Source organism: Alternaria atra (assembly GCF_907166805.1).
Source record: "Alternaria atra isolate CS162 genome assembly, contig: 22, whole genome shotgun sequence".
Classification (NCBI taxonomy): Eukaryota; Fungi; Ascomycota; class Dothideomycetes; order Pleosporales; family Pleosporaceae; genus Alternaria; species Alternaria atra.
Window position 1 is genome coordinate 1427659 of NW_025091320.1, and position 24609 is coordinate 1452267.

The 24609-nt window shown below is 50.5% G+C and overlaps 10 protein-coding genes across 10 annotated transcripts; 6 read left to right on the plus strand and 4 right to left on the minus strand.

The window, feature by feature from the left end:
- Positions 1–786: 786 nt before the first annotated feature.
- ALTATR162_LOCUS3243 (uncharacterized protein) lies at positions 787–1605 on the plus strand (the record flags this gene model as incomplete). Its single annotated transcript, XM_043310849.1, has 2 exons — positions 787–860; positions 936–1605. 2 exons carry the CDS (start codon positions 787–789, stop codon positions 1603–1605), a joined length of 744 nt encoding a protein of 247 aa, XP_043166784.1.
- Positions 1606–2637: 1032 nt separating this feature from the next.
- ALTATR162_LOCUS3244 (uncharacterized protein) lies at positions 2638–3094 on the minus strand (the record flags this gene model as incomplete). Its single annotated transcript, XM_043310850.1, has 3 exons — positions 2638–2761; positions 2815–2884; positions 2941–3094. The coding sequence occupies 3 exons, from the start codon at positions 3092–3094 to the stop codon at positions 2638–2640; spliced, it is 348 nt and encodes a 115-aa protein (XP_043166785.1).
- Positions 3095–4193: 1099 nt separating this feature from the next.
- Positions 4194–5791, plus strand: ALTATR162_LOCUS3245 (uncharacterized protein; the record flags this gene model as incomplete). The annotated part of the gene is made up of 3 exons (XM_043310851.1): positions 4194–4901; positions 5643–5729; positions 5789–5791. 3 exons carry the CDS (start codon positions 4194–4196, stop codon positions 5789–5791), a joined length of 798 nt encoding a protein of 265 aa, XP_043166786.1.
- A 39-nt stretch (positions 5792–5830) lies between these two features.
- On the plus strand, positions 5831–6442 carry ALTATR162_LOCUS3246 (uncharacterized protein; the record flags this gene model as incomplete). The annotated part of the gene is made up of 1 exon (XM_043310852.1): positions 5831–6442. The coding sequence occupies one exon, from the start codon at positions 5831–5833 to the stop codon at positions 6440–6442; it is 612 nt and encodes a 203-aa protein (XP_043166787.1).
- A 1402-nt stretch (positions 6443–7844) lies between these two features.
- On the plus strand, positions 7845–8540 carry ALTATR162_LOCUS3247 (uncharacterized protein; the record flags this gene model as incomplete). The annotated part of the gene is made up of 1 exon (XM_043310853.1): positions 7845–8540. The coding sequence occupies one exon, from the start codon at positions 7845–7847 to the stop codon at positions 8538–8540; it is 696 nt and encodes a 231-aa protein (XP_043166788.1).
- Positions 8541–10814: 2274 nt separating this feature from the next.
- On the minus strand, positions 10815–12178 carry ALTATR162_LOCUS3248 (uncharacterized protein; the record flags this gene model as incomplete). The annotated part of the gene is made up of 3 exons (XM_043310854.1): positions 10815–11734; positions 11785–11913; positions 11962–12178. 3 exons carry the CDS (start codon positions 12176–12178, stop codon positions 10815–10817), a joined length of 1266 nt encoding a protein of 421 aa, XP_043166789.1.
- A 1082-nt stretch (positions 12179–13260) lies between these two features.
- Positions 13261–17624, plus strand: ALTATR162_LOCUS3249 (uncharacterized protein; the record flags this gene model as incomplete). The annotated part of the gene is made up of 3 exons (XM_043310855.1): positions 13261–14206; positions 14258–15727; positions 15775–17624. The coding sequence occupies 3 exons, from the start codon at positions 13261–13263 to the stop codon at positions 17622–17624; spliced, it is 4266 nt and encodes a 1421-aa protein (XP_043166790.1).
- A 957-nt stretch (positions 17625–18581) lies between these two features.
- ALTATR162_LOCUS3250 (uncharacterized protein) lies at positions 18582–20438 on the minus strand (the record flags this gene model as incomplete). The annotated part of the gene is made up of 1 exon (XM_043310856.1): positions 18582–20438. One exon carries the CDS (start codon positions 20436–20438, stop codon positions 18582–18584), a length of 1857 nt encoding a protein of 618 aa, XP_043166791.1.
- Positions 20439–21448: 1010 nt separating this feature from the next.
- Positions 21449–22245, minus strand: ALTATR162_LOCUS3251 (uncharacterized protein; the record flags this gene model as incomplete). Its single annotated transcript, XM_043310857.1, has 2 exons — positions 21449–22100; positions 22133–22245. 2 exons carry the CDS (start codon positions 22243–22245, stop codon positions 21449–21451), a joined length of 765 nt encoding a protein of 254 aa, XP_043166792.1.
- Positions 22246–22637: 392 nt separating this feature from the next.
- On the plus strand, positions 22638–24425 carry ALTATR162_LOCUS3252 (uncharacterized protein; the record flags this gene model as incomplete). Its single annotated transcript, XM_043310858.1, has 2 exons — positions 22638–22702; positions 22751–24425. 2 exons carry the CDS (start codon positions 22638–22640, stop codon positions 24423–24425), a joined length of 1740 nt encoding a protein of 579 aa, XP_043166793.1.
- Between the last annotated feature and the right edge of the window lie 184 nt (positions 24426–24609).

Consider the following 24609-nt stretch of genomic DNA (forward strand, 5'->3'; position numbering starts at 1 on the left):
AGTGGAATTGACGAGGTGGTATAGAACTTTGCTCGACGGCGACCTGATTTATGTTTTTTAGGGCCAATATGATCTTGCGGGTGGCTTTTTTGAAGATGTTGACGAATGTTGTCTTTGCGAGAGGCTTTAAAATAGCAGCCTTCAACGACACATGCATGTCGCGCGACGCCAAGCTGATGCCGTGCCTGCACATGTCTATTGAGATCGGAACGTAGAGCAAAGCTCTTAACGCATTCGCCGCATTGAAATGGCTTTGAGTGAGTTTTCAAGTGTTGACTGGTGTGATGTTAGTAGTGATTGGAAGGGCATGGTATTGTAAGCTTACTTGAAGCGCCCTCGAGTAGTGAAAACCTTGGGACATTGGTCGCAAAGAAAAACCTCGCTTGATTCCATGGCCGGACAGATGTTGTGGTGCATTGAAAGCCCGTAGCTGTTCGTTTACGCGGAAAGCCGTCATCTTGGGCGAGTTGTTTTGAAGGTGTGCATGCTGAGGCTGAGGGCTAGACGATCGCCCAATCAAACGGTGAACAGGCGCCCTTCTTAACTTCGTTACGCCATTGGTCGCCCTTTCACCAGCTTCTCTCTCGTTGTTTTCCCAACACTCTTCATCCAAGTGTTGCCCGGACCTTTACAATCTCCTTCATTCTATCATCATCTTTTGCTCGTCGCTTTACCTACCATCGTAACCTACTTGAACGAGCCACAGCGCATTGCTTGTGCACCTTCTGTCTACACGGTTACCACTCCTGTCCTCGATAAGCAACCATCTCCACGATATTAGGCGACATGAATCCTCTCGATACTGAAGAGCAGTGCGACCACAGCATGCCAACTGCCTGGCAGAACCTTCAGCTGACTAAGTCACCCGTTGGTGGTGACGCGACGACGCGTAGTGGCGCAACCAATCAGAGGTAGTTTTTTTTAACATCATGCAGTTATGCCTTTTTGCCGGTGACTGTTCAGGCAGACACCCTCTGGGCAAGTGTGTTCCCTGACGCGCGCTTGGGCCATGCGTACCCGCAGGAGCTTAGTAACGCTACCACCAATGAGGCTCCCTTCGACTATCAAGGGTACCTCCCTGCTGTGCCTGCTCAAGGGTCTTACGACCCCTTGAATCTGTATGATCTTACCATCATCAACACCCAACAAACTCATCTTGGAAATGTTAACACACTGGAGGACTGGACCCTGTCGGATGAATCCATTGTTCCTTCGGTGGGTAACAGCTTCTTGACGTCGATGCTTCCGCAGCCTAGCCCCTTCCTGACTCAGCCGTTTTACCCTGCAGGTGTGGCTGGACCTGGTCATGCCTTCCAACCCATTGCTCCAGCTGCTGTTGCTGCTGCTCAGCCGAACGTTGTCGTACCACCCAGCTTGCCATCTGGTGTACATGCCGAGGTTCATCGTCGCATCATCGAGACACGCATCCGCTGCACCGTAGGCGGATGCACCAAGACCTTCCGCCGCCCTGGTGATCATCGCCGCCACATGCGAAAGCATCAGGATCCTGAGCTCAAGTGCATCGTCAACGATTGCGACATGAAGTTTTACCGCCTGGACAAACTTCGTGATCACATACGCCAGAGTCACAAGATGGTCTTGTAAGGGTTGAGCATTGAGTACTGCTTCAATGCGGGACGCGTGTGGGTTGGTAGATGAGTTTGGGAAATAGTCATTGATGAGTTCAGGGTAGTTGATAGGATGTTGTATCTGTTTGTTTCTTACCAGATTGTACTCTCTCATGTTTCGTTCAGCCAGTCACTATCGATATTTTAGTTGGTCATTACTACCAATAGTTGAATGCAACAGTCGCTACCGAGGTGCCATTGACGGGTTCATACAGAAGTGTTGACGCTAGCGACTCCAAGGCTGAACCACTTCACTGGCCTAGGCCATTCCAGAAACTGCCCTACCTGAAGCCCTGAATTCTAGGTGTATCGTTCTGATAACCTACAACGTAGCAATAACACACAAATGCACCAAGCACCGAGTTCCAACCACGCTCTCTACAATTGCAACAAGGGTTTTTATCGACTTAACAAGCTGCGCGACCGTGTGCACCAGCGCCATCATATAGTTCTGTAACTGTTGTATAATGAGGGCGGGCCACTACAAGAGTAAGCCGGCCCCTTCGGGTGGCGATACCGGCGTCAACCCCTAACGGTGAAGACGATAGCCCCGGCAGTCAGCGGTCAAAATTCGAGCCGATCAAAGGAGCGGCTGTATTCATGGATGCTTGGCTGTGCCTGCGCTTGCTACAATCTAAGGATGTATTATCGAGAAATCCTACGGTTCCTGAAAACAAAAGGTTGCTTGTGCGAGGTACTTTGAGGAGATAAATGCTTAAATTATAGGACCAAAATCTTCAGTACTAAGTAATCTATCCCCAACCAATAACTTCCACAATTCAAATTAACAACATACGAAGAGAAACTCTCTGATAAAAGAACCAGAGATTACAAAGCCGCCAATCTCCAGCCATATAATGCAAAAGCTTGTCCTGTGCCGACTTTCCCGTGGTAGCAGTGCTCCAGTGACGATCCGAGCTGTCATACGAAGCTGATCTAGAACCAAGACAATGCTAACCAATAATTGCTAAGCATCGGAAATACGACAAGAACATGCTGAGAGTATGGCTTAGATGTTGCACAAGAAGGAGGAAACATCGTCGTTCATGGTAGAGTGCGAGCTGTCGGAGCGAATGTTGGCGACATCTCCCGTGGTCGCAATCTGGCCGCCTCCGTTGCGGCATCCAGTGTCGCTATGAAGTTGTTAGGTCATGAGGCCAGAGCTCATACTAAGGCGGTTACTTACTTGTAGAAGATGCAGTTGTGGCCGTTCGCCTTGAGCGAGCTGACCTTATCGTTCAGCCTTCCGGCAGACTCTGCTCTTTGTTAGCCCCCGTATTGTAGAGACAACAGCACATCTGGCAGAACCTACGACAAATGCCATAGTGGAAGTTAACAGTATCGCAGTCGTTGAAATCCTTGTTGGAGCAGAGCTGAACACTGGGGTTCAGTCCCTGCCTCTGCTGGATAGTAGCTGCGAAGGCCGATGAGGCAAGGAGGGCAAGGGTGACAGTCTTGAAGAACATGTTGATGATCTGAGTCGATAAAAAACTTAAGAAGGTGAAATATTATGATTGAGTGTTGGAGATTGATGGTTGTAGATGATCAGAGATGTCTGTTCTGTGTGGAATCCCTCTAGGCTTTATACTTTTTGAAACGACTTCAGCTTGTCTCTCCTTCACGCCTAACACACATGTCGGCAGTATCTTTAGCCCTCGGGTGAATAGTTACGAGCATGAATTGCTGGCTTTGCAGTGCTGTTCACTGAATACGGTGAGGACTGATTCGAGCAAGTGAGGCCAAGTATGCTAAGACCGTAACCAGAAGGCCCTTAATCAGGCCGATAAGACGTCACACGAGGCAAAATGATCTCAGCCACAGACATATGGATATATTATGCTAGATGCAAAATGTGAAGTTCAACGTAGCGCGCTTGGCAGTGATAGAGACAGTGTGGTTTGGAGACTTACTAGAACCGCGATCGGCCCGATCTAGACAGTCTGACAGATCCAGACAGACGGACCGATCCAGATGTACGGATAGGTCGGATAGTTGATTCCGGTCTGGTCGGGCCGCTCCTGATGTGGGTAAATGGTCTAATCTGTTCTGGAGCGTCTGAGGGAGACAGACTAGACTAGACTACACTGGTCGCTCACGTCTAGCCCAAGCCCTTGGGTTCAATTCAGTTACCCCTTTGAGTATCAAATGTACGCTTGGTACCTGACTATCATTCAGCTTACGTCCGGAAGGAACCACTATCATGGAGAGCATGAGTCGTGCAAGTCCTTAGGGCTGATTCTGTTACTTTCTTAGGCAATGATTGTACGCTTGGTATACTCTCACCGTTTCTTGACACCGTATCTTGGTCTGACAGACCAAATTGCTGTGAGACGGTGAGCATCATGTCGCAAATTGCTCACTTCGGCTCCGATGTCGGTTACTGTGATCTGATAGTCACGGACGACGACGGCATGTGTTCGTCGAAGCGGTGAAAGTTATAAAAGCTGAGAGAGGCGCAACCTCTCAACACCACCTCATTATCTCTATCCTTCAAGCATCTTTACCTCAACCTCCTTACGCTTCTTAAGTTCAAATCGCAGCCCTCATCAGCTACCCTACGCCACAATGACTACCTCAATTGTCAAGCTTTTGCTCCTTGCTACTGCCAGCATCACTGCAGCTGTAAGCATTGATGCAGCTGCAAACATTGATGCAGCTGTAAACATTGATGCAGCTGCAAGCATTAATGCATCTGCCAACATCGACGTCGACGTCGACATCTTCGTGGAAGCGGTTCGCATTGAGGACCTCGCCGAGCAATGTCAAGTTCCAGCGGATGCGATGGTCAACCTCCTCAACACGGACGACTTTACTACGATCGACGTCAAGGCATGGACCGCCATCCTCCATCAGCCTGCTGAAATCGTTGAGGCCTGGCCTGCTCCAATCAAGCAACTTGTGTTCGCCGAAATTTCAATTGAGCTCTCTGCTTTGGTCGTCCCGGAAGCCGCACGCCGCGATCTTGCACCGGCAGTCGTAAACAACAAACTCGAGGCCCGCAACGGTTTTGACACGGTCCGTCGCGTTGAACGTCAGCTTTTTGCCACCCATGATGCCCGTTTGAAATCAGCTCACTCAAGCTGCTTCCAAAACGTGCCTTGTGGTACTTGCGTCACTGCCGCTGGATTGACTGGTTTCGGTGCTATTGCTGGTTGCGTCGGCGTTGCTTTCGCCGCCGTTGAACTCACTGCCGGCGTTGCTACTCCGGTTGCTATCTCCGAACTCGTCGCGTGCGGCTCAAAGGCTGCTGCTGTTACCGTAGCGGCCATTGGTGTTTGCCACTCCAGCCTTTAGTTCAACATTTGTTGGATGATCTTGCGGCAAATGTAGCGAGGTATGTCATACGCTCTCAGCTCACCTTGTAGAGATGTCTTTCGCTGATACCATGCTAGATACTGTTTCATGGCTTCCTTCCTCAAAGTTGTCTTCGCATTTTCGTCGTGACTGTCCTGATAGTTTGGGCAGGATTTGGTTACTTGGCGCAGTAGCCGTGATGAAGTATTCGAGTTGATGTTTGATTAGATTAGTGTTTTAAGGATTTGATTTGCGCAGTAATGGGAGGAGCAGGTAGTCAGTGGGTGGATGTTTAGTTGACGACTTAATAGAATCAACACTCACCTATGCCCCGTGTTCCGAAGGTCAGCGCCCTAACGCACCGTGACATGCAACCGCATCATTTCCACCTATCGAACAAAGCCAACTCCCCATCAACCATGTCAACGATCAACGCAGACCCTTGCGGCTCGTTGCAATCGACAGCGTTGGTGATTGAGCAGCGCGGACGGCTGCCATATGTGGTTAGATGGCCCCGCAAGTCTGGACCCTGAGAAGACGTCACCCGCCAAGGTATGATGGCATAGCATCAGCTGCTATCGTTCAAATAGATAGCAGTCGCTTAAGGGAGGTGTGAACGAAGAATTACGATTCTCTTACTGCACTTGCATATCGAAGAACCCTGAGCATTCGGTACGGTGCCTCTGCGGTCTTTTACGAAACCAATCGACTGACTGTCAGACGAACAGGGAAACAATACCCACCAATCACACTACTCGTCAAGACAAGCACTACCACATCTCCCGAAGCTTAATCCACAGACTTCACGTACGTTCATACGCTCGGCCAATTAATGCAATTTGCAAACCCATGCTAACATGTCGCAGTAATACATCATCATCATCATCATGAGCTCACGACCATCTCTCATGCCGCCCACCGAGGGCTCTTTCCTCTCATCAGGCGCCTTCACTCCCTCCGGTCTCACACCCAACACGCGTTCCCAAGCTGAAGCTGCCTTCACCTCCAACAGCGCCTCGCAGACCGATTCAGCAGCTCCCGACCCACGTCTACTGCCGTTGATGGGCGCTGGTGGAGGAAATGAGACAACGACAGAAAATGGGCCAACTGAAGCTATCAAGGCTTACACTGGCTATCGTCGACCAGGTGTTGCTCGAGCAAGCTCGGCAAACTATGAGAATGCACTGAAGCGAGCGCAACAAGCATCCGTCTCGTCGGACTTTCCGGCTGACTCTGAAGTACCCGAGACAGTCACTAATGGCCAAACTGTCGCATCTCCTTCAGGCACAACTCCCTTCCCACCTCCCGGTCAGGGAGTAGTCCCGCTTAACTACGGATCTACACCCGTCGGTGCCACCCAAGGAGATTCGATCAAGAAGACTAGGTCGCGAGGTCTGAGCCTAAGCGGTCTCGCTCAACAACAGGGCTGGAGTGAGCAGGACTACAAGCGCGTATATAGCGCTGAATTGCTGGCAGAGGATCCCAAGAACGATGCTGGGTACGGCTCGGGCCCGAAATGAGAGGCCTTTGTCCCCGCATGCCCCAATGAAGGCCTTTTGGCGGGCCAATACTCGGTCGAAGAACATGCAGCAATCATGAGCAAGTGGCCAGATTGCTGCAACTGCTAGTGTATTTTACCATGGCATGGGATATATGCAAGGCGTTGGGTGGAGTTTTCCCAACAGAAAGGTCGCAGGCTGACAACAACTTCAAATATATCGTTTACGATTTGGCACTTTGCAATTCTTCATGCACTTGAAGTAAATGTTTCCCAGGTCGCAAGTTTCCAGACACGTATTGCGAAAGGTGCTGCAACCACGAGCTAGTATTTCAACGTGTTGCTGAGGTCAGGTGAGCAGTGGAGCAGTGTAGTTTCTTATAGTAGGCGCAGAAACCGTTAATGCACAAGAGCCGATGTGGCAGTGTGTCGGAGCTTTTGCCCAGCACCGTGCTACACATTCCTGATCTGGCGCAACCCGAGCGTTGAGGTCCTGCCAGAAATGTTGCTGGCATTCTTCTACATCGTCTTCGAAGCATTTCAGTCCTGGGAGACGGTCAGCGAAAGCATCATGAGTAGGTGGGAAACACCCATCATGTATGCATTCGACCCAGAGTTTGGAGCATCTATGGACTCGGTCGATGCGCCCATGTTGAGCGCAAGGACAAGGAAAGCATGGGCTTTGGATATGCGCATAGCATTGACGAGAATGTATTCTTGTGAGTTGAGCGTCGCGATAGGAAAATCGGGAAAGACATTGGAGGGAGGCTTGGGTAAGAAGAAGTAGTTTGTGTACAAGCGCGTTATTGGAATTTTCACTGAGAACCAGATTTGGAATCGCATCGCAGTGCAGATCTACCAACGACACTTGTCGGATGTGGGCACTGCATCGTAAGGAGAGTCTCGCTTCCTTCACTTAGGACCTTACGACCAAACCTTCATTTTTCGGATCTGGGTGCTATATTCAACTGCGATCTCGTACCTAAGTTCGGAGAATAAAACCACTACAGTAGAAAGCATCCATCGTATGTGAACATCGTTAGCGAACTTTAGCTGTGTGTTTCTCCATGGTTAGATGACGGAGGACAAACACTGAAAGTGGAGATGGCCTGGCTCAGAAAACTTCACCAATACTTCCCTACCTGATAGGCAGCCTACGAATATACGGTAAGTTTAATCGAGACATGATCTATGCATTTGTTGTTCCCTCGTAGCTCTTTCCCTCGTAGCCTAGGACCCACCTATCACCCACCGCAAGCAAACACTCATTTATACACCGCTATCCCTTCCCTTGATCTCTCTTGCGTATATCAATGCGCTCTATCGATCATCAAACTACATTATCATACCCTTCTCAACCACTCTTCCCTACCACTTTCTACTTCTCCTATCGGTTCCACCTACGTTGAACACGTTTGCCAGAGATGCGAATCCTCGATATTCTCGTGACTCCTGTCACTATTCTGCCTGTAGTCTTCCCTGTCAGCATCCCATCCCCAGAAGAGCCTTGCAAGCCAGGTGCTCAACGCTGCCACGACAACAACTTGGAAGAATGCAATGTCCACGGCAACTACGTGCTCTTCCAAGCATGCAGCGACACTGAGTTCTGCACGATCGATGTTCATGACCCCACTACTCCCGGTCAGTGTACTGAGCAGGACTGTTTTGTTGAACCTTGTCCGCGATCATCAAACCAAATCATCGGTCGGGTTCCCTTCATCGGTCAAAGTGATGAGCCTTTACAGGAGAATCTTCCCGCTGAGATTTGCGACAACATCGGCGAGGAGCGCTGTCCCGGTAACGAATGGCGTCTAGAATGCAGTATCGAACACAGATGGAAGGCTTCCGAAGAATGTCCTGAACCCGGAAGATGTGGTGCGCTTGAGAATAAGACCTTCTGTTCGACAGAACACTTACCACCAGCGCCTTCGTTTCTTCCATCTCCTCCTCAACCCGAAGCTTGTCTTGAAGTTGGTGACTATCGATGTGCAAAGTGGTCCAACGGTCTCCATCGCGTCGAATTGTGCGACTATGGTCTCTTTTGGGCCAGCGTTGAGACATGTCGCCCTGAAGAGCTCTGCATGTATTGGGTTCCTGGCAAAGAGCTCAGCTTAGGATAGGCGAAATGTACCTTCATCAGCGACATACCACCCACAGTTTTACCTCGAAAAGGCCTTGACTCGAGGCCACTGATCTCTGAGGATACTTCAGATGCTCTCAAGCATTGCAACAATGTCGGTGAGACGTGATGCAGCGGAAAACAAGTTGAGATGTGTAGTATCGAGAACACTTGGATCAACATCGAGAGCTGTAGCGACACTGAAGAGTGCCGCGCGGAACACCATAATGCCCGCTGTCAACCGGTTGTTGCATCCACAATTTCCATTTTACCCTCCCCCACGGCAAACCCGGAGTGGTGTAAGACTGGCGAGTCTCGCTGCTTGGGCGATGTCCTTCAACGATGTGAGAAGAACAGCTGGAAACCGACTACGTGTCCCCACCCATCCAAGTGCGTCAAGCATAACGATGTCGTGCAATGTTGGGTAGCGCCACCTTCTGCCTCAACCGTACCGGAGCCATGCGTACCAGGAGATCGGAAGTGCGACTCTGACGCATACGCCCTTCAGCTGTGCGGCAAAGATGAAATCTACCACACCGAGAAGAAGTGCACCACCCCCGGTGATTGCAAAATCGAAGGCCCAGGTCAATCGCACTGTCAAACAGGTAGTATGGATCCACCGAAGTTCAGGCGCCAGGCAAATAGCACTCAATGTACCCACGGTGATTACGCCTGCGACACTCACCGCCGCTTCATGTTTCAGTGCAACAAGAACGGCACATGGCAGGGACCGATCCAGTGCCACAGGGCTGGCGCCTGCCAACCCGTTGAGCCTACGCCTGAACACCCAAAGGGAAACGTGAACTGCATAGGCTTTCCAAAGTAGCTCTATCCCGACAACAGGGTGTGCGAGACCGTGAGTAGCTGCGAGTTCATGCGGTACATGTACTGTTCGGCTGTAAGTATCTTTTCAATTCACGTCGTATTGTGCTCCTTCCCACGATGATGGACCTGCGATGTCTTTTTTTTTGCGGATGATGAACTAACGCGATGACAGGGCTCTCCGAAACCTGAAGACAGGGAGAAGTGCCGCGCGAGCATGTGCGAGGATTGGGATGTAAGTTGGACACTTTTGACACTGGAAGAAGAAGGCTAACTCCGCGATAGTGCAAGGACTGCGATCGCTGCACGTACAGCCTAGGATATGGCGAGGTGCTGGAGCCGGATTTGAACACTCTAATTCATGCCTCGCCGACGCTATGAGGTGCCTTGATAAAGTACACTGGGTCGCTCTTCAGGTAGCCTGAATGGTCATTAGACGGATGTGCGGTGGAAGGTGCACTTGGCTGGATGTCAAAGTGCTGCGTGGACATCTATAGCCTTCTATCAGAATGAAGAACTTATCGACCGAATGTGCATCTTGACATAGTAGTAACACTACGCTCGAACATAGTTTTCCTTCACTTTCACTTCCAAGCCCCACATCACAAAAGTACTTACACTCCCGCGCAAACGACTTTTTCCATCCTTACTATTTCTCACTCACCTTAATTGACCTTTTAGCCCCTACACTTAACCATGTTTCTAATACTCCTCGTGGTTTCCACCGTAACCCTTCTCCCCAAATCTGTCATGGCCGCCACACGAACAACCAATCTCAGGGCAACAACCTACAGACCCTACTTGAACATGGTCGGAATGCCCGTACCTGCAACCCTTCTATCAGAGATTCCTTGTATGAAGATCTGTGAACTAGAAGTCGCGGCTTGTATGCAGGTATGTCTTTTACTCTGGAGGGGGAGCGTGAAAGTGATGAGGACCAGATAAGAGACCAGAGGGATACAGATGAGATGTAGAAGAACTAGAGCTGACGATGTAATAGGTTAAGTCGATGTTGACGGAAGCAGGACAGTTGCAGTACTGCAAAACGTGGGCCTGTGCGTTGCATGATTCGGTAAGTTATGATGAGTCTTTCGTGGAAAAAGAGTGGGGAAGAAGGTCCTGACGCTGCCTAACATGGTATTAGTGTCCAGGTTGTGGGTATTGCGACTTCGAATACAATCTCTAATGGCTTGTTGGGCGCGTCGCGGGAAGAAGTTTTAGGATCGCACGGTCGGAACACTGACAATGATGACAGAAGGTAACAGACAGGGACTATTACCAATGGAAGAAGGATATCCAGGCGGTTACAAACATCGCTATTCCAGACAAACGCCTCTGTGAAACTTTTGTACCTCTTATTACACTGAGGTGAAGCACGCCGACCCTGTTCCTCAGCGCCGTGCTATGCTTTGAAATCACTTTTGTAGCACCCTTGACTCCTTGTTCGTCTTGTTTATGCCGGACCCCCAAGAAATCTCATCAGATAATCGCCCATCGGTCCAAAGAGTGGGTATTGAGTGTTGAGCTCTCCGTTTCTGCCGAGCCACAATGCATAGGTACCTACCATTATGGCAAGGCCAACGGCTCCGTACCGGCGGCGGTGGTGCCAAACGCGCAACTTGATGTACTTTATAGTCTTAGCTGCGCGTCTCAGGGCCTGCTCGCGACGGAGGTCCTGCTCCTGTTGTAGAAAGAACGTCTCTCCGTCTTCCAATGTGAGATGACGCAGACTAGTATTTGTCGCGGACGACTTGAGTACACTGGAAGATGAGATACGCCACCACTCCCAACTGTTGAGTGACGCAGGAGGCAGTCTCTCGTACAGCTCAACGGTCCGAGCGATGTGGAATTCGACATCGAAAGGCTCTGGGAGCTTGCCTAGCATGACATAAAGTATGTCCTCATCTTCCTTTTCGAATTCCAGCAGCTCTTCCCTCTTGGACAGCACCACAGCTGCGAAGAGATATATGGGCATGACGGCATGTCGCGCCAGAAAGAAGTCGAACAGCCTCGTGATATCCTTGTAGTCCTGTATGTTGTGGGCGAACATGGTGATTGTTCCGGCAAGCGCGAACGAAGGCTGGCTCTTGGGGAGGTGTTCATACAGAACGGGATCGGCAGCGCGAAGGATCGGTCGCAGCAATTCGAGCTGGGCGAGGGCTGGGTCAAGCGACGACAGCATAAAGTCACGAATGCGAAGGAGGCTTAGCCGGGCAACGGCAGCGGGCGCATGCTCGGGACCGAGGACGAGTAGGAAGACCTGGACGATATCGTGGTAGCCCTGGAAGTAGCACAGTGTGGGGTGGTGGCGCAGGACATGGAGGATGACATCGGAGAGTTGTTGCTTTCGACGATCAAGCTGCTTCTCGGACTCTGGTCATGTTAGCACAAAGACAGCCATAAGCCGCTTACGAGGAACACACCGTTCTTGGGATAGTAGACAAATGCGCGGTTGACGTCCAAGCCAACCTGGTGCTCGTCCTTGTGTTCGGGGAGATGTCCCCATGGCTCCTTCTCCAAGTCGTTATCAGAACATCCTAGCAAGAGGGGCCCTATATGATGTCAGCCTAATGCAGGAATCTGTGCGAGTGGAGACCTACAAGCAGTGCGACGCAAGCTATCGCTGATGAGGCCAGCCGGGCTCGTTGCAAGGTCTACCAGGGCGGTGACGTCGCCATTGTCGATTGCCGCTCGAACCAAAGATTCTTTCTCCTTTTCGGCAGGCGTGGGTTGGGCAACGGACGTGGCATGTCGGGAGGGTAAGCTGCCAGAGCTCACTGAGCGCGACACGGAGCCAGAGGGAGTGCATGAGGCCATGACAATGCCCGCATCTCGAGACGTCCCCTCAATACGCTGCAAGAAGGAAGAACGGCGTGATGACGTGGCCAACGTGGACCTCGTATGCGCAGGAGAGCGCAATAAAAGATACAGAGGGGGGCAAAGTGTTTATGTGAAGGATTACATGTTGTTTCGTGTGGACGTCCCAGGTGCCAGGCTGACGTGACGGGTCGCGCCTTCCTCCTTGTCGTGCCGAGGCGCTTGGCATCCCACGGAACTGTGAATGTCAACTACCGGGACGTGCCGTTTCCAATCCTGACTACCAACACCTTCTTACCCGCGGCCTGCACGTGAGACGACAGCCGTGCAACCCGACAACACCACTCGAAAACACTCCCGGACCTGTTCGCCGGCGGCCTTCCAGTCCTGAGACGCTGCCGTGCCGCCAGATGAATAGTGCTGGAGCCACTTCCCTACATGCACAACACCTTCACACCCACCAACGAACACTTTAAAGCTCCCCACAACCTGGCCAGCTACTGCGCTGCCTCACTAGGGCTTGCAACCCACTCACATAACCATCGCGATCCGACTAAGATTGTACTCCCTGCTGCACGATCGTCTGGTGATCTAGATCCGTACGCCATCCTGATACTCGAGGCACATTACACGGGTTTACTCACGTTTTTCACGTGCTAGTAGTAGGTGCACTTGCTAGCCGTGTACTTCTGATAGTGTGCGTAAGGTGCTACAGCGGCCTGTTAGAGCTGCTCGCCTGAGTTGGCCAACGTATCCCGGCTGCAGTTGCCTTGAGCCGCTGCTATCATTCCGCTCACCACTACTGCTATCCAATCCAGCCCTTGCGACATCAGACGGGCTGCCTGTTGCATCAATTGTTCTCAGCTGCTATTACTGACTTTCCTTGCCTCATCAGCGTCTCTGACAAGCCTGCCCTGACAGGCTGCAATATGTCATCTATCTCAGCGCTGAACAGTGTGCCTTTGTTACTTCTACCTACGTTAGTCTAATCCCGTGCCGTGCGCGGCATCTAAAACTATCGGCTTGGCATTTTCGACGTTCACCTTAAGGTCAGCCTCCTGAGCATTCCTTGCTCACAAGCCATGGCCCAAGCCCAAGGTCTCAGCCTCGTCGAAGGTGAGTGGGTTTCCAGACCTCTCGACCTTTACCAGATAATGGCCAACGTCCCTCAAGATGACGTTGAAATGCGGGATACGACATCCAGACTACCAGGTCAAGTACCCGAGTACGGCATATTGTCGCAGACAGTCGTCGACACTCCGCTGAGTAAACTCATTCTTCCGGTCAATATACGTCATAAGGACCTCACGGACTTTGTCATGGTTGGCGAGGACTCTATACAACTAAAAGAGATCCGTGACTATGGTCATATCCGCCATGTGGCTTCCAAGGCTAACTTCAACGGTGGTCGCATCCTTACTGCCAAGGTCTTCGGTGACCTTCGTGAAATTTCCGCAACCAAAGGTGCCGGTCTTCCACCACACAAGAACTACATGAAGCACATCGCAAGAAGTTCGACGAAAGGAGAAGAAGACAGTATGCTGCCTCCCGAAGTCATCGTACTTAGTCTTTCTAACCGATCATTAATGTTTTTATGGGCTCAATACACCAAGACAGGTACTACCACTTTCAGTCAGAGGACCGTCAGACTACCCGCAGGAAGTTCCCGCTTCGATCGTCTTGGCACTTTCCTCGCTATAGATCCCAAATGCCGCGCCATAGCAGTTGCAGCACACGAGGGGCGTTTCATTCTGTACAAGACCAAGTCTATGGAGAAATGGAGGAAGCAAGCGAAAGAGAGCAATGAGATTACCACGCCTATCGAAGACGAGCGAGTGATATCAATCGAAGGGCAGATTATGCACATGGACTTTTTGTCGTCGGGAAGCGGACATGATGATTACCACGTCGTGTTGCTTTTCGTGGTCGTTCTTGAAGGGCGGACCAGGCTTACCTGCTTCGATTGGGACTGCAGACAAGATCTTAGCAGAGCGACTCCACGGACCGAGCGCTACCTTGTTCAGTTTGGTAAGTGGAAGATCGCATTGCGCAGCGGATGAGCTTGGCTAACCTATTCAGAGGACATGATTCCTTCTCTGCTCATCCCTCTTCGTCGTAGTCCCGATTTCCTTCTGGTTTCGGACGACCACGTCTCCGTCTACAAGAACATTCTCTCCGGAGATCCGGCGCATACTATAGTACCAATCGACCATACGATACTTCAGTCTGTTCTACCGGGTGACAGTAAGCACGCTCCGAAATGGACGGCTTGGGATAAGACTCCGCGTAATCCCGAGTATCAGAAAGAAGCCTACTACGTTGCTAGAGAGGATGGACGCATTATGTATCTGGTTCAAGGGCCTGCCGGTACTGTGGAGATAGATGAGGCTGGCGAGTGGCAGTGCCGAATAGACACTGCCTTCTCGTGTCTGAGTGTCAATAACTCTGAGACCTCGCAACAATATCCGGATCTTTTGATTGCTGGCGGGGCGGGCAATGATGGTATACTTTGCAAATTCGGTGCCTGGCCTGCTGAGTACTCATATGCAGTGCAATATGCAAGCACAAATCAATTTTCTATCGTCGACACAATACCAAATTGGACGCCTCTCACAGACCTTGCAGTAACTCAGCTTTCCAGTCCACGTGCGGCAGACGAACGTCAACGATCGTCTATTTTCGTCGCCAACGGCAACAGTCCGTATGGAGAGATTTCGGAACTGAGGTGTGGAATCCAAGCTGTTGTCGACGACAGTTTCAGCGGCATCAACGGCTGCGCTGGTATCTGGGTGGTCGACCACGGCAGCCATATGGCAGACATTGAAGGTACGATGAGGAGGCAGCACTATGCAATATTTGCAATAACACTTCCGCCGGAGACACTTGTGATCCGTGTGGTTCGTACCCAACCGGAGAGCCGCGCGGACTTCTTGGGAGCATGGGAGCAAGGTTCCTGGGATAAATTTCAGACCCCCAGCGACGACGATCCACTCGAAGACGACTTGATGCGAGAAGAGGAAACCATCTCGGCTTGCCCTTGGTCTGGCGAGATATCAATTCAGATCACGAGGCAAGAGGTTCGTACACTTCTCCGGCCAACGTTAAAACAGATTGAGTCGCTGGCATTTGATACTCCATTACTGTTGGCTGCCTCTCAGGCTGGATGTTCATTCATTGCAATTGCGTCTCGAGAAGGTGGTCGTGCATTCCTGGAAATCGTACCGATTTCGAAGAGTGGCAACTTCGAACGGTCGAAATCTTTCCGACACCACCTGGCTCACGACCCGACATGTATAGAGATACTAGACATCAATGGCTTCCCATATGTTTTTGTTAGCACGTTCGATTCGAAAATTCTGCTCTTCAAGTACCAGTACGACGGCACGTCGATAGTGTTGGAAGACTCCTGGACAGAGCATCATACATTCCAGAATTCACAGAAGCTTTGTGAGAGTGTCGCAGTTCTGCACAAGGAAAGAAAGAACGTTCTAGTCTGTGCAATGCGGGATGGTACTCTTCTGAGCTCTCGATTTGAAGTTGTGCATGGTGGTAAGACCAAGTAGAAGCCATTGTTTGACGTCGCTGACATCATGCAGGCATATCACCTCTATCCTGGAACATTATCCATATGGGCGCAGCCTCAGCCAAGATAACGCGTAGTGAGACCGATGTTTCAGCAGCATTTGTGTCTTGTGGATCAGACTATTGCCGAGTACGCTACTCTTCAAGCGAGTCCTCTCATCTTGAGATTGACTCCATATGGTTTACTGACCGTAATCACCCCGAGTACAACCAATCCCCAGTGTCAGCTATGTATCAGCTGCCATTTCTCCCGGAACTGGATGTTTTTGGGAGAAATCTTGGCGGCTTCTTGTTCGCAGTTGCCGGAGATCGCCTTCTCTTCTCGCAGCTTGATGCAGACGTCAAATGGCCAAGTCAGGACGCGACTCCATCCGAGCTACACGACACAAAAGTCATTCCACGGAAACTCATTGTAGGTGCCAAGCCAACCAATGTACTGTTTATGCAGAAGCTACGTCGAGTACTGGTGTCTACTATAGAAGCGAAAGAGAGGCGTGGGCCACCATTCGGAGAACGGGTCTTACATTCATCAATGAGGCTACTGAGAGTTCGGGACGACAGGCCAACTGAAGATGTGGAAATCAAACAAGAGGTGGACGTGCCTTCGGAACGACTAGTCATCGCTCAATGTCCCCTGATAAACGCCGAGAGGGTATATTCCATTGTCGAATGGCAATTCGTGAACAAAGAAAGTAAAAGGTATAACCTCATCATCGTTGGTACCGGAATCCAGACAAGCGCAACCCAGCACAGTGGAAGGAGATTGATCTTCAACACTGGCAAATCTGGCTCCAAGCTAGATCTGCAGAAACAGTCAACGTACAACGAACCTGTCTATGGTATAGCGCTTTGGGACAACCAAACGACGGTTAGCATCGTTGGAAAGTCTTTGTTCATCGATCGTTTTGACGAAGAAGCCGGCCGATGGTTCCAGCGAGGTAAAACAGACCTGCACTCTCCGGGTATCCACGTGTCTGTCATCCGGCCATTCGTCTACGTTTCAACGCTCCAGCACTCGCACCTTTGCTACAAAGTAGTTGACGCAGCACGTCCGGGTACTTTCGAGTTCGTACGAGAGTTCTCTGATAGCGGCATGCGCAACTGCGCGCGACACCTCGTCATGGAATTGCCGAACGCGAAGGATAACAGCAGCGATCGATTCGTGTTACTCACCGATAAGAAGAGCAGCTCAATAACGGGCCTGTATCAACCACCTGTACCGACTTACAGCAATGCTTCGCCAACGCTATTCGAAGCATGTCTACCGCGCACAGTAATTCGTCTCGATCGCGGCGACATCCGTCCACCTTGGCGTCGCCCGAACCCTGCGGGCAAGACTACGGGTGTCATTGTTGACGACATTATCGGTGCTTGCACTGATGGCACGATCTTCTCCTTTTCCATCCTCTCTCAGTCCGCGCGTCTACTCTTGCGCCTGGTACAGAACCTCATCGAGGTCAAGGCTAATTGTTCCGGCGCTCATAATCACGATACGGTTAATCCCCGTAGCGGCGATATTTTCAACGTCCTCATGAACAACACCGCAGGTAACCAACGTGGCGAGATCTTGGCTAGGGATGTGGACCCACGGCATCTGGGTCAAAGTTCGAAACGGGGCCCAAAGCACAAACACGTCGATGGCGACATGCTGAAGAATTGGCTACGTGAAGAAGGTGATCTGGAGTCCTTGGTATGGAACAATGTCGATGCCGGGATTGTCGGCCTGTTCGAGGAGCTAGCGCTCGATGTTGAGCAGAGCTGGGGAGTAAGGAACGGGGCTAAGGGGATCGATCGGCATGGAAAAAGGCAGTTGTACAAATATGTGAAGCTGTGGATGAGCGAAGTGCTAATGCCAGTATTATAAGGGAGTCATGAATGGAAGGCATCAGGACCAAGCGATGACGAACTACAATCACGGCGGTCGAAACTGGGTGGAGCATCTGGATACGCAGCGTGGGTGGACTATTGCGTTACTTTGAGGTGTTAAACAGATAGTATAGTCGGCAGCATCAACGGTTTAGATGCACGCATGTACTCAGATGATAGACTGGTCACTAGCATGAAGAGGCTGTCATGAAATGTCTTTTCTCTCACACCCACGACTCAAACATTTTCACTCGGTCTCACGCATTGAACACCCACAGTGTCTCGTAAGCTTCGTATAGAGAGAACGATGAACATATTCAACAGTACTTAGTTACCATACAAACCTGAATATGCTAGGTCAGTCAACACAATGAGCTTTATCTGCCTCTCTATCTTCAAGAAAAAGAAGAAAGAAAACTCTTTCGCCTTCCTGCGGCTTCACCCCAAACAACCAATTGAACCTCTAGTAACGCCTCCTACTACTCCACAGTCTTTTGTATCTCCAAGGCGGCCTCAATCATCGGCTTCTGAGGCAAATTCTATCGTATCGAAGTTTACTGAACGACTTGAGCTTCCTTCTACCTTTTACGAGACAGCAGTGTCGGAGTTGGATCGTGCGGACATTCTGAGGCCGTTGTCATTGCACCCGGTAGAAGGTTCTGGGGCAGGAAGTAGCGAAGGTGTGCATATTGAGCGGAAGGAAGTGGGTGTTCATTCTTATGTACCAACGTCGGCGTGCGGCGTTATCGATGGTTCGCATCGTGAAGGTTACAACGAGGAGGAATGTGAGAAAACGCGCATGAATGGGGCGTTTCTAAATCAAACGGCGATGAAGTAATAAGAAATGCAAAGTAGGTTGGATTGGCGGCGGGTTTTATTTTGTTTCGTATTTTTTGTGCTTCTGAACTCTCATGTATGTCCTTTTATGATAAATTCGAAATACTGCATCAAGGTTTTACGACACATCATCGCTTCCTCGATATTTGAAACGAAGTAGTCTTGCATTTGACGAAAGAGATTGCTTTCGCCAGAACGGCGTGGTAAGCAGTTTGGAAGGTCGAGGACCAATGGTATCCCGTACGTTCAATAGAAATAACGGTCCACAAAACTCGGCATAGGCATCTGCTTGATCTGGAAGACATGCCGCAAACAATGAGTCCGGCTCACCGTTCAAGGAGAAGGTGTGAGCATCAAGCGGACATCCTGAGAGTGCTACACTTACGACTACAGGGTTCTTGTTTGTGCCCTCTTTAGTCCAAAGTAAGACACTGAAGAGATCACGTATCTTCTTCAAATGCTGCTGAAGTGATGCAGCCGCTGATCTCACAATCTGCACGTCTTCCTCGGCAGCCCCTTCGCACATCTCTTGGATGAGAGGCTCGTCAATGAAGCTGAGAAACATGACGCATAGCCAGCCCTTTCGAGCCTCCGACTTGACCGAATGTGTCGTTTGGAGAGCTTTGCATATACTCCCAAAAGTCGGTTCAAGGAGAAGTGGTTCGACTAGATCAGGGGAAAGTCTTCGTATGATATCTGGCACGCGATGACAGTACGCTATGCTTTCGGGGAAATCAAAGTCGCGCGTCTCGCGTAAATGAGTGAATGCTGACCCGAAGACTTGGGAGAGCGGCATCACTTGAGTAACACGCCCAACCCGTATAGCCTCGAAAGTAAGCCCTTCAGACTGGATGTGGGCTTTATGCTTCTTGTTGGGCTTGAAACGATCTTCAAGCCGTATCAGAACGAATGGAGCCATGTTTCCATCTCGGAGTGCCATGGGGAATCTGAGAGTTGGTGGAACAGCATACAGCCAGCTCATTCGGCCTTCTTGAACCAGAGCACCTACAATCACCCCAAGCGCTTCGTCCGCACTATGATTCGGATTTGGCTTGACATGCTTGAGTCGCAACATGCCACACAGAGCGTAATACTTGTCCGAAGGCACCGTTGCGCTAAGCGTAGAAGCTAGCTGTAGCACATTCGCATCGCATAGCTCGTAAGTCTGGGCCTCATCGTAGTTCTGCCGAAGATACCACAATCTACGGCACCAGGACGCAAACTCGTCAAGCCACTGCTCTTCGAGATTGCGACGGAAAATGAGCGCGGCAATTACAGCGGTATCACTAAGGGAGAGCCACTCGCCACTGTCGTCCCAAGTGAGTAAGTAATTCTGGCTAAGCAATATCTCCTGTAAGATCCAGGCTCTCTCGCGCCATGTGGCATGGCACAAGATCTTCAACGCATTGAGCGCGGATGCCTCAAGCTCCGGGTCGAGCAGCGGCAGCGATGTACACGACTGGCAAAGAAGACAACTATGCGGGACCATTTGCGCAATGTCTCTGGGCTTCAGCGGTCCAGACAAGGGGCAAGACATGAGCTTCTTTACTTCCATCAGCGGACTAAGATCCAGTCCAGGAACCCGTAGAAGTAGAATCGTACATCGAGCCTCATAGTAGATCTCATCCATCCGCGGTATCCAATATGACTTATCCTCGCTGGACTCTTGATCAATACACATGCAGTCCAACCAACAACGAGTGGTCTTCCCCGTGATAGCCTTGATACCCGGAGATGCACGCTCCCCAAGAAGAGAAGTCAGCCGCTGCTGGAGCGCCGTCCAGCTGGGAAGCTTATCCGATGCATTATCTCGCCATTCGCCCCAGACATAGGATATCGCGACGTGGGTGCGAAAGCCGCTGGTCAAGTAGGCGTGGCGGTCGATCTGGCGGTGGAACAAGGATGTGCTCGGGTCGATGAGTGAGAATGCCGATCGCGTTGATGAGAAACGCGACTTTGGAATTTTCTCCGCCATCCAGACATGGTCAGAGTCGTGAACACGGTCCTCCTGATGCGATTGAGATACGAATCGCGGAAGGGCTGGAAGGCGCGCGCGATGGGGCTGGAAAGCACCCGCATACGTTGATCTTTTTAGGTTAGCCTAGCTTCTAGCGTGTTTTTTGGTTGCGGCTAGGGGAGCACGTAAACCAGCTGGAGACGCGTCAATTCCACCTACGGATCAACAATGGTCATTCTACTCTAGTGCCTACATTGTGCCCTCGGACTTGCCTGATTGGCAGCCTTTGCATGGTACCTCAGCCTGCCTCAGGTGCAGCTACCCAGCCCAGCTAGCCAGGTGACCTCTCCAGCTGCATCGTACACGCCACGCGCATGCGTCTGCTGCATCTGTGCAGCTATATGCCGATAGTGTCTTGCTATCTGCATGTTTTCACGAACTAATCGTAATTCCAATACAGATACGTGGACTCCAAGACAGACCGCAGCATAGCTTCGATGCCGCCGTGCCCCTCGCCCCGCCAGCTCAACATGCGCCTCACTTCGCGTCGTACTGTCATTGGATGTGCGTGCCCCTTGAAACAGGAAAGACAGCGTGGCTGCATATGGAGGACCACCATAACCGCAGCTTCCCCTAGCTAATTGGACGAATGTGCCCTTCGATATGCATGGCTTGTTGCTTAGTCTCCGCCACGGCTCACCAGCACCTGAGCACTTTGGATCCTACAATGAGGCTCTTTGAGGGCGTTGAGGATGAAGACCACTGTAACGATGGCAAAGGGAACGACAGACTTATGAGGGACTATTCAATTGACTACTAACGAGCGACTTCCGCAGGAAAGAACAAGAAACAAACGCCAGCGGTAATGACCGTAATGATTGAATACAGCGACTGTAAAGACAGGTAGATTGCAGCAACTCGAGAAACGGCATGGCGAACGCAGTAATGCAAAAATACAGCGTCCCTCTTCTACAGTAACACCGCCAAGCATGTCCTCCGCAAAATAGTATGCTATTGGTCGTAGCGAATCAACGGATGTTCAGGGAATCGCGACCCTTGTGTCCTTTCTGAGCGTGGTCACGCAGCTTGTCCTTACGGTAGAAGGTCATAGGACAGTTGTAGATAGGACATTTGTAGCGAGGTGTTTCATGCTTTTTCATGTGGCGGCGCAACTCTCCGCCACGACCGAACGTCTCGATACAGCCTTGGGGACAGCGGATAGAGCCCGTGTTTGTAGTGATGGTTGGAGCAGTTAGACCGGCTGGGGCTAGAGTAGGATAGGATGCCGGGACAAGCTGGCCTCCATGCATGGTAGGCATCATCGGCTGACCATGGCCATAAGTGTGGTCAAAACCCCATGTTGTAGCCAGCTGGAAATCAAGTCCTACATCGAACCCTCCGTTTGAGAGGTCGAGTGAGGCGTCGTAGGATGTAGTACCGAAGGTTGATTCTCCCAGCTGATTAAAGTTGGAAGCGTTGTCGTTCCAGTTATTGATTTGACAGGGGTATTGAAGACCCACATCGTATCCTGCTTGTCCCAGCAAGAGATTTCTATTGGCCCATTCCACCTGCTGTGGTAGGAGGGTGTACGGGTGTTCCGGGATTGGCTGATGCAAGAACACGATAGATCCGGTGGTGCCTGGTGCAGATGCTGACGGTCCCTCACTTTGGGAGGCATACCTGCATGATGTTAAAAAAAAATCCTGGCTTACCCAAACTCCTGGTGGTTTTCTTCATGGTCTGCTCCAGAGGCTGGAGAATCGTTGCAACGAGATTTGTTGTCGGGGTCGCGTTCAGAGGAGCTTCTGAGAAATCGTCGAGACATTGTGGTATTGTAATGACTAGCCTACTGAAGGCAGTGACTTTCGTAGAGGTCTGGGGGAGTGGGTGTTACAAGGTTACTACAAATCAGTTGAGATAGCAAAGAATGAGTTGTTGATGGGAACAATATGCATCCGATAAGCTTGCGACTTGGGGTGAGCGGTTAGCTATAAGCCTATGAGGGTGCTGAAATCTCTAGCTTGGCTGGGGGTGAGCCATACATCCTACGAAGCCAATGGCGTATACCCTGTGTGCCCTTTCTGAGGTAGTCTCCAACAAGCATTAGCCGCTACCACATCTGGACTAGTAACCTAGAAGCCGGACTCGTAGCCAGAGCCGCAGATCTTAGATATATACAGGCCGAGCACCTATTGCCGATATATCACAGATATCAGAATGACTTTCGATAAGCTTCTGTGCCATCTCTGCTCGAAACAGGCAGATACACAAGGAAAATTGAAGTAGGTCGGCATGTTATAATACACTTCATAGGGGCTAACGCATGTAAGTCGACATTTGAAAACACATACCAAGCCCTTTCGTTGCGAAACGTGTCAAAAAGGATTTGCACTCCGCCTAGACCTCGGTCGTCATGTCAAAGCTCGACATCGTGCTGGTAACGAACAGTATCGTTGTCACGTCGAGGAATGTATATTCACGTCGAATCGCAAGGACAACCTCAGAAGGCATCAGGCTAAATTCCATGGTGCTGCATTGCTGGGTAGTGCGGTCAAGAAGAGCGGGAAGACAACCTCGTCGCCGCAGTCATCGCACCTGTCGTCTGATAAACTCGGTTCTTCACAGCTATATAGCGAGTCGAACTTCATGCAAGTAGCTGCATCAGGCAATTTGACTAGACTGAAAACCTTCCTAGATGCAGGCTTAACAGTTGAGACAAGAGCGGATGATCATTCCACTGCGCTCCATTGCGCTGCTAGAGCTGGTCAAGCAGGGGCAGTCGAATGTCTGCTTCTAAGAGGAGCAAATGTTAATGCGAAGAACGACCGTGGTCGATTGCCGATACACGAGGCTATTTTAAGCAACAGACCTGAAGCCGTAGAGCCTTTCCTGGAACGCATGGCCCAAGAAGAGCTCCCTGCTTTGGCGAAGGAAATAGAGCGCTATTTGGCACGATCGGGTAATATCCAGATCGTCGATGCATACATTGCACGCTTGGGCAACAATTTCACAGAACGTCACGCCTCGACAAAACTAAAATTTGCGATACGAACAGGACACGCATTACTCGTGGCCACACTATTGGATGATCCAGAAGTCGATGGAAACCTCGGGGGTGTCTATTCTGCCATACATCTAGCGGCTGCTGTCGGACGGACAAAAGTCATGGAAGTCTTGCTCGGCTGCCATCGCATCGACAAAAGCCTGCCCAACAAATGGGGCGAACAAGCAATACACATAGCTGCTTCGAAAGGACGCACAGCGATCGTAGAGCAGTTGATCCGCTATCCGAGTGTTGATATAAACTCTCAAGACAAGGGCGAAGCAACACCTTTGCATTATGCATGCTTTAATGGACACTGGGAAACTGCTTCCTCACTTCTCGAACACTGGGAGTCGACTGACGCGGACCGAAGTCTCTCGCTTGATGTTCCGCCAATGAATGCCCCAATCACCAAAGAGACTGTGCTTCAGAGGTTTTTCAAACATCCAGGGTTTAAAAATCCAAATTCAAAGGGACCATATTGGCCGAGAAGGACTCTTTTACATAAGGCTGCTGAGAAGGGGGATTGCGATATGATGAGAGTTCTGCTAGGCAACAAGAATATCGACGTGAACTCAAAGGACGGATTCACAAGGAGCCCACTGATGGTGGCTGCTGAGAACGGCCAAGCAGAGGCAGTAAGATTATTTCTTCAGCATAAGGACATCGCTGTAAACCACAGATCTACAACCTGTTGGTCTCAATATCAGACCGCATTGGGTTATGCAAAATCTAAGAAACATGATGGTATTGTCGACCTTCTCCTTTCCCATGGAGCCATAGACTACGATGCCAACGTATCGTCAACCGCATCGACAACCGCACATATCGACAACCCGCAAAGCACCACGTTGCAAGCAGAACACGAAACGCAATCTGGCCCATTCGACAACTGCATGGACGACGTACCAAACGAAGCCTGGGAAGAATTTTTGGACATGGAGGATGAAATGGACACATAAGAATTGTTTATTCTCAGACACTATATCACTTTGGCTGCTTCAGTCATACATTTCGATGCCGATAGTAACCAGAAACGAAGCTGTACACAGCAACATGTCATTAGAATACCTGTTTCCTTCCGTAACATGTAGCATAACGTTCAATTCTATATGAATATACTCGCCGTCTCAGAATTCGCACTAC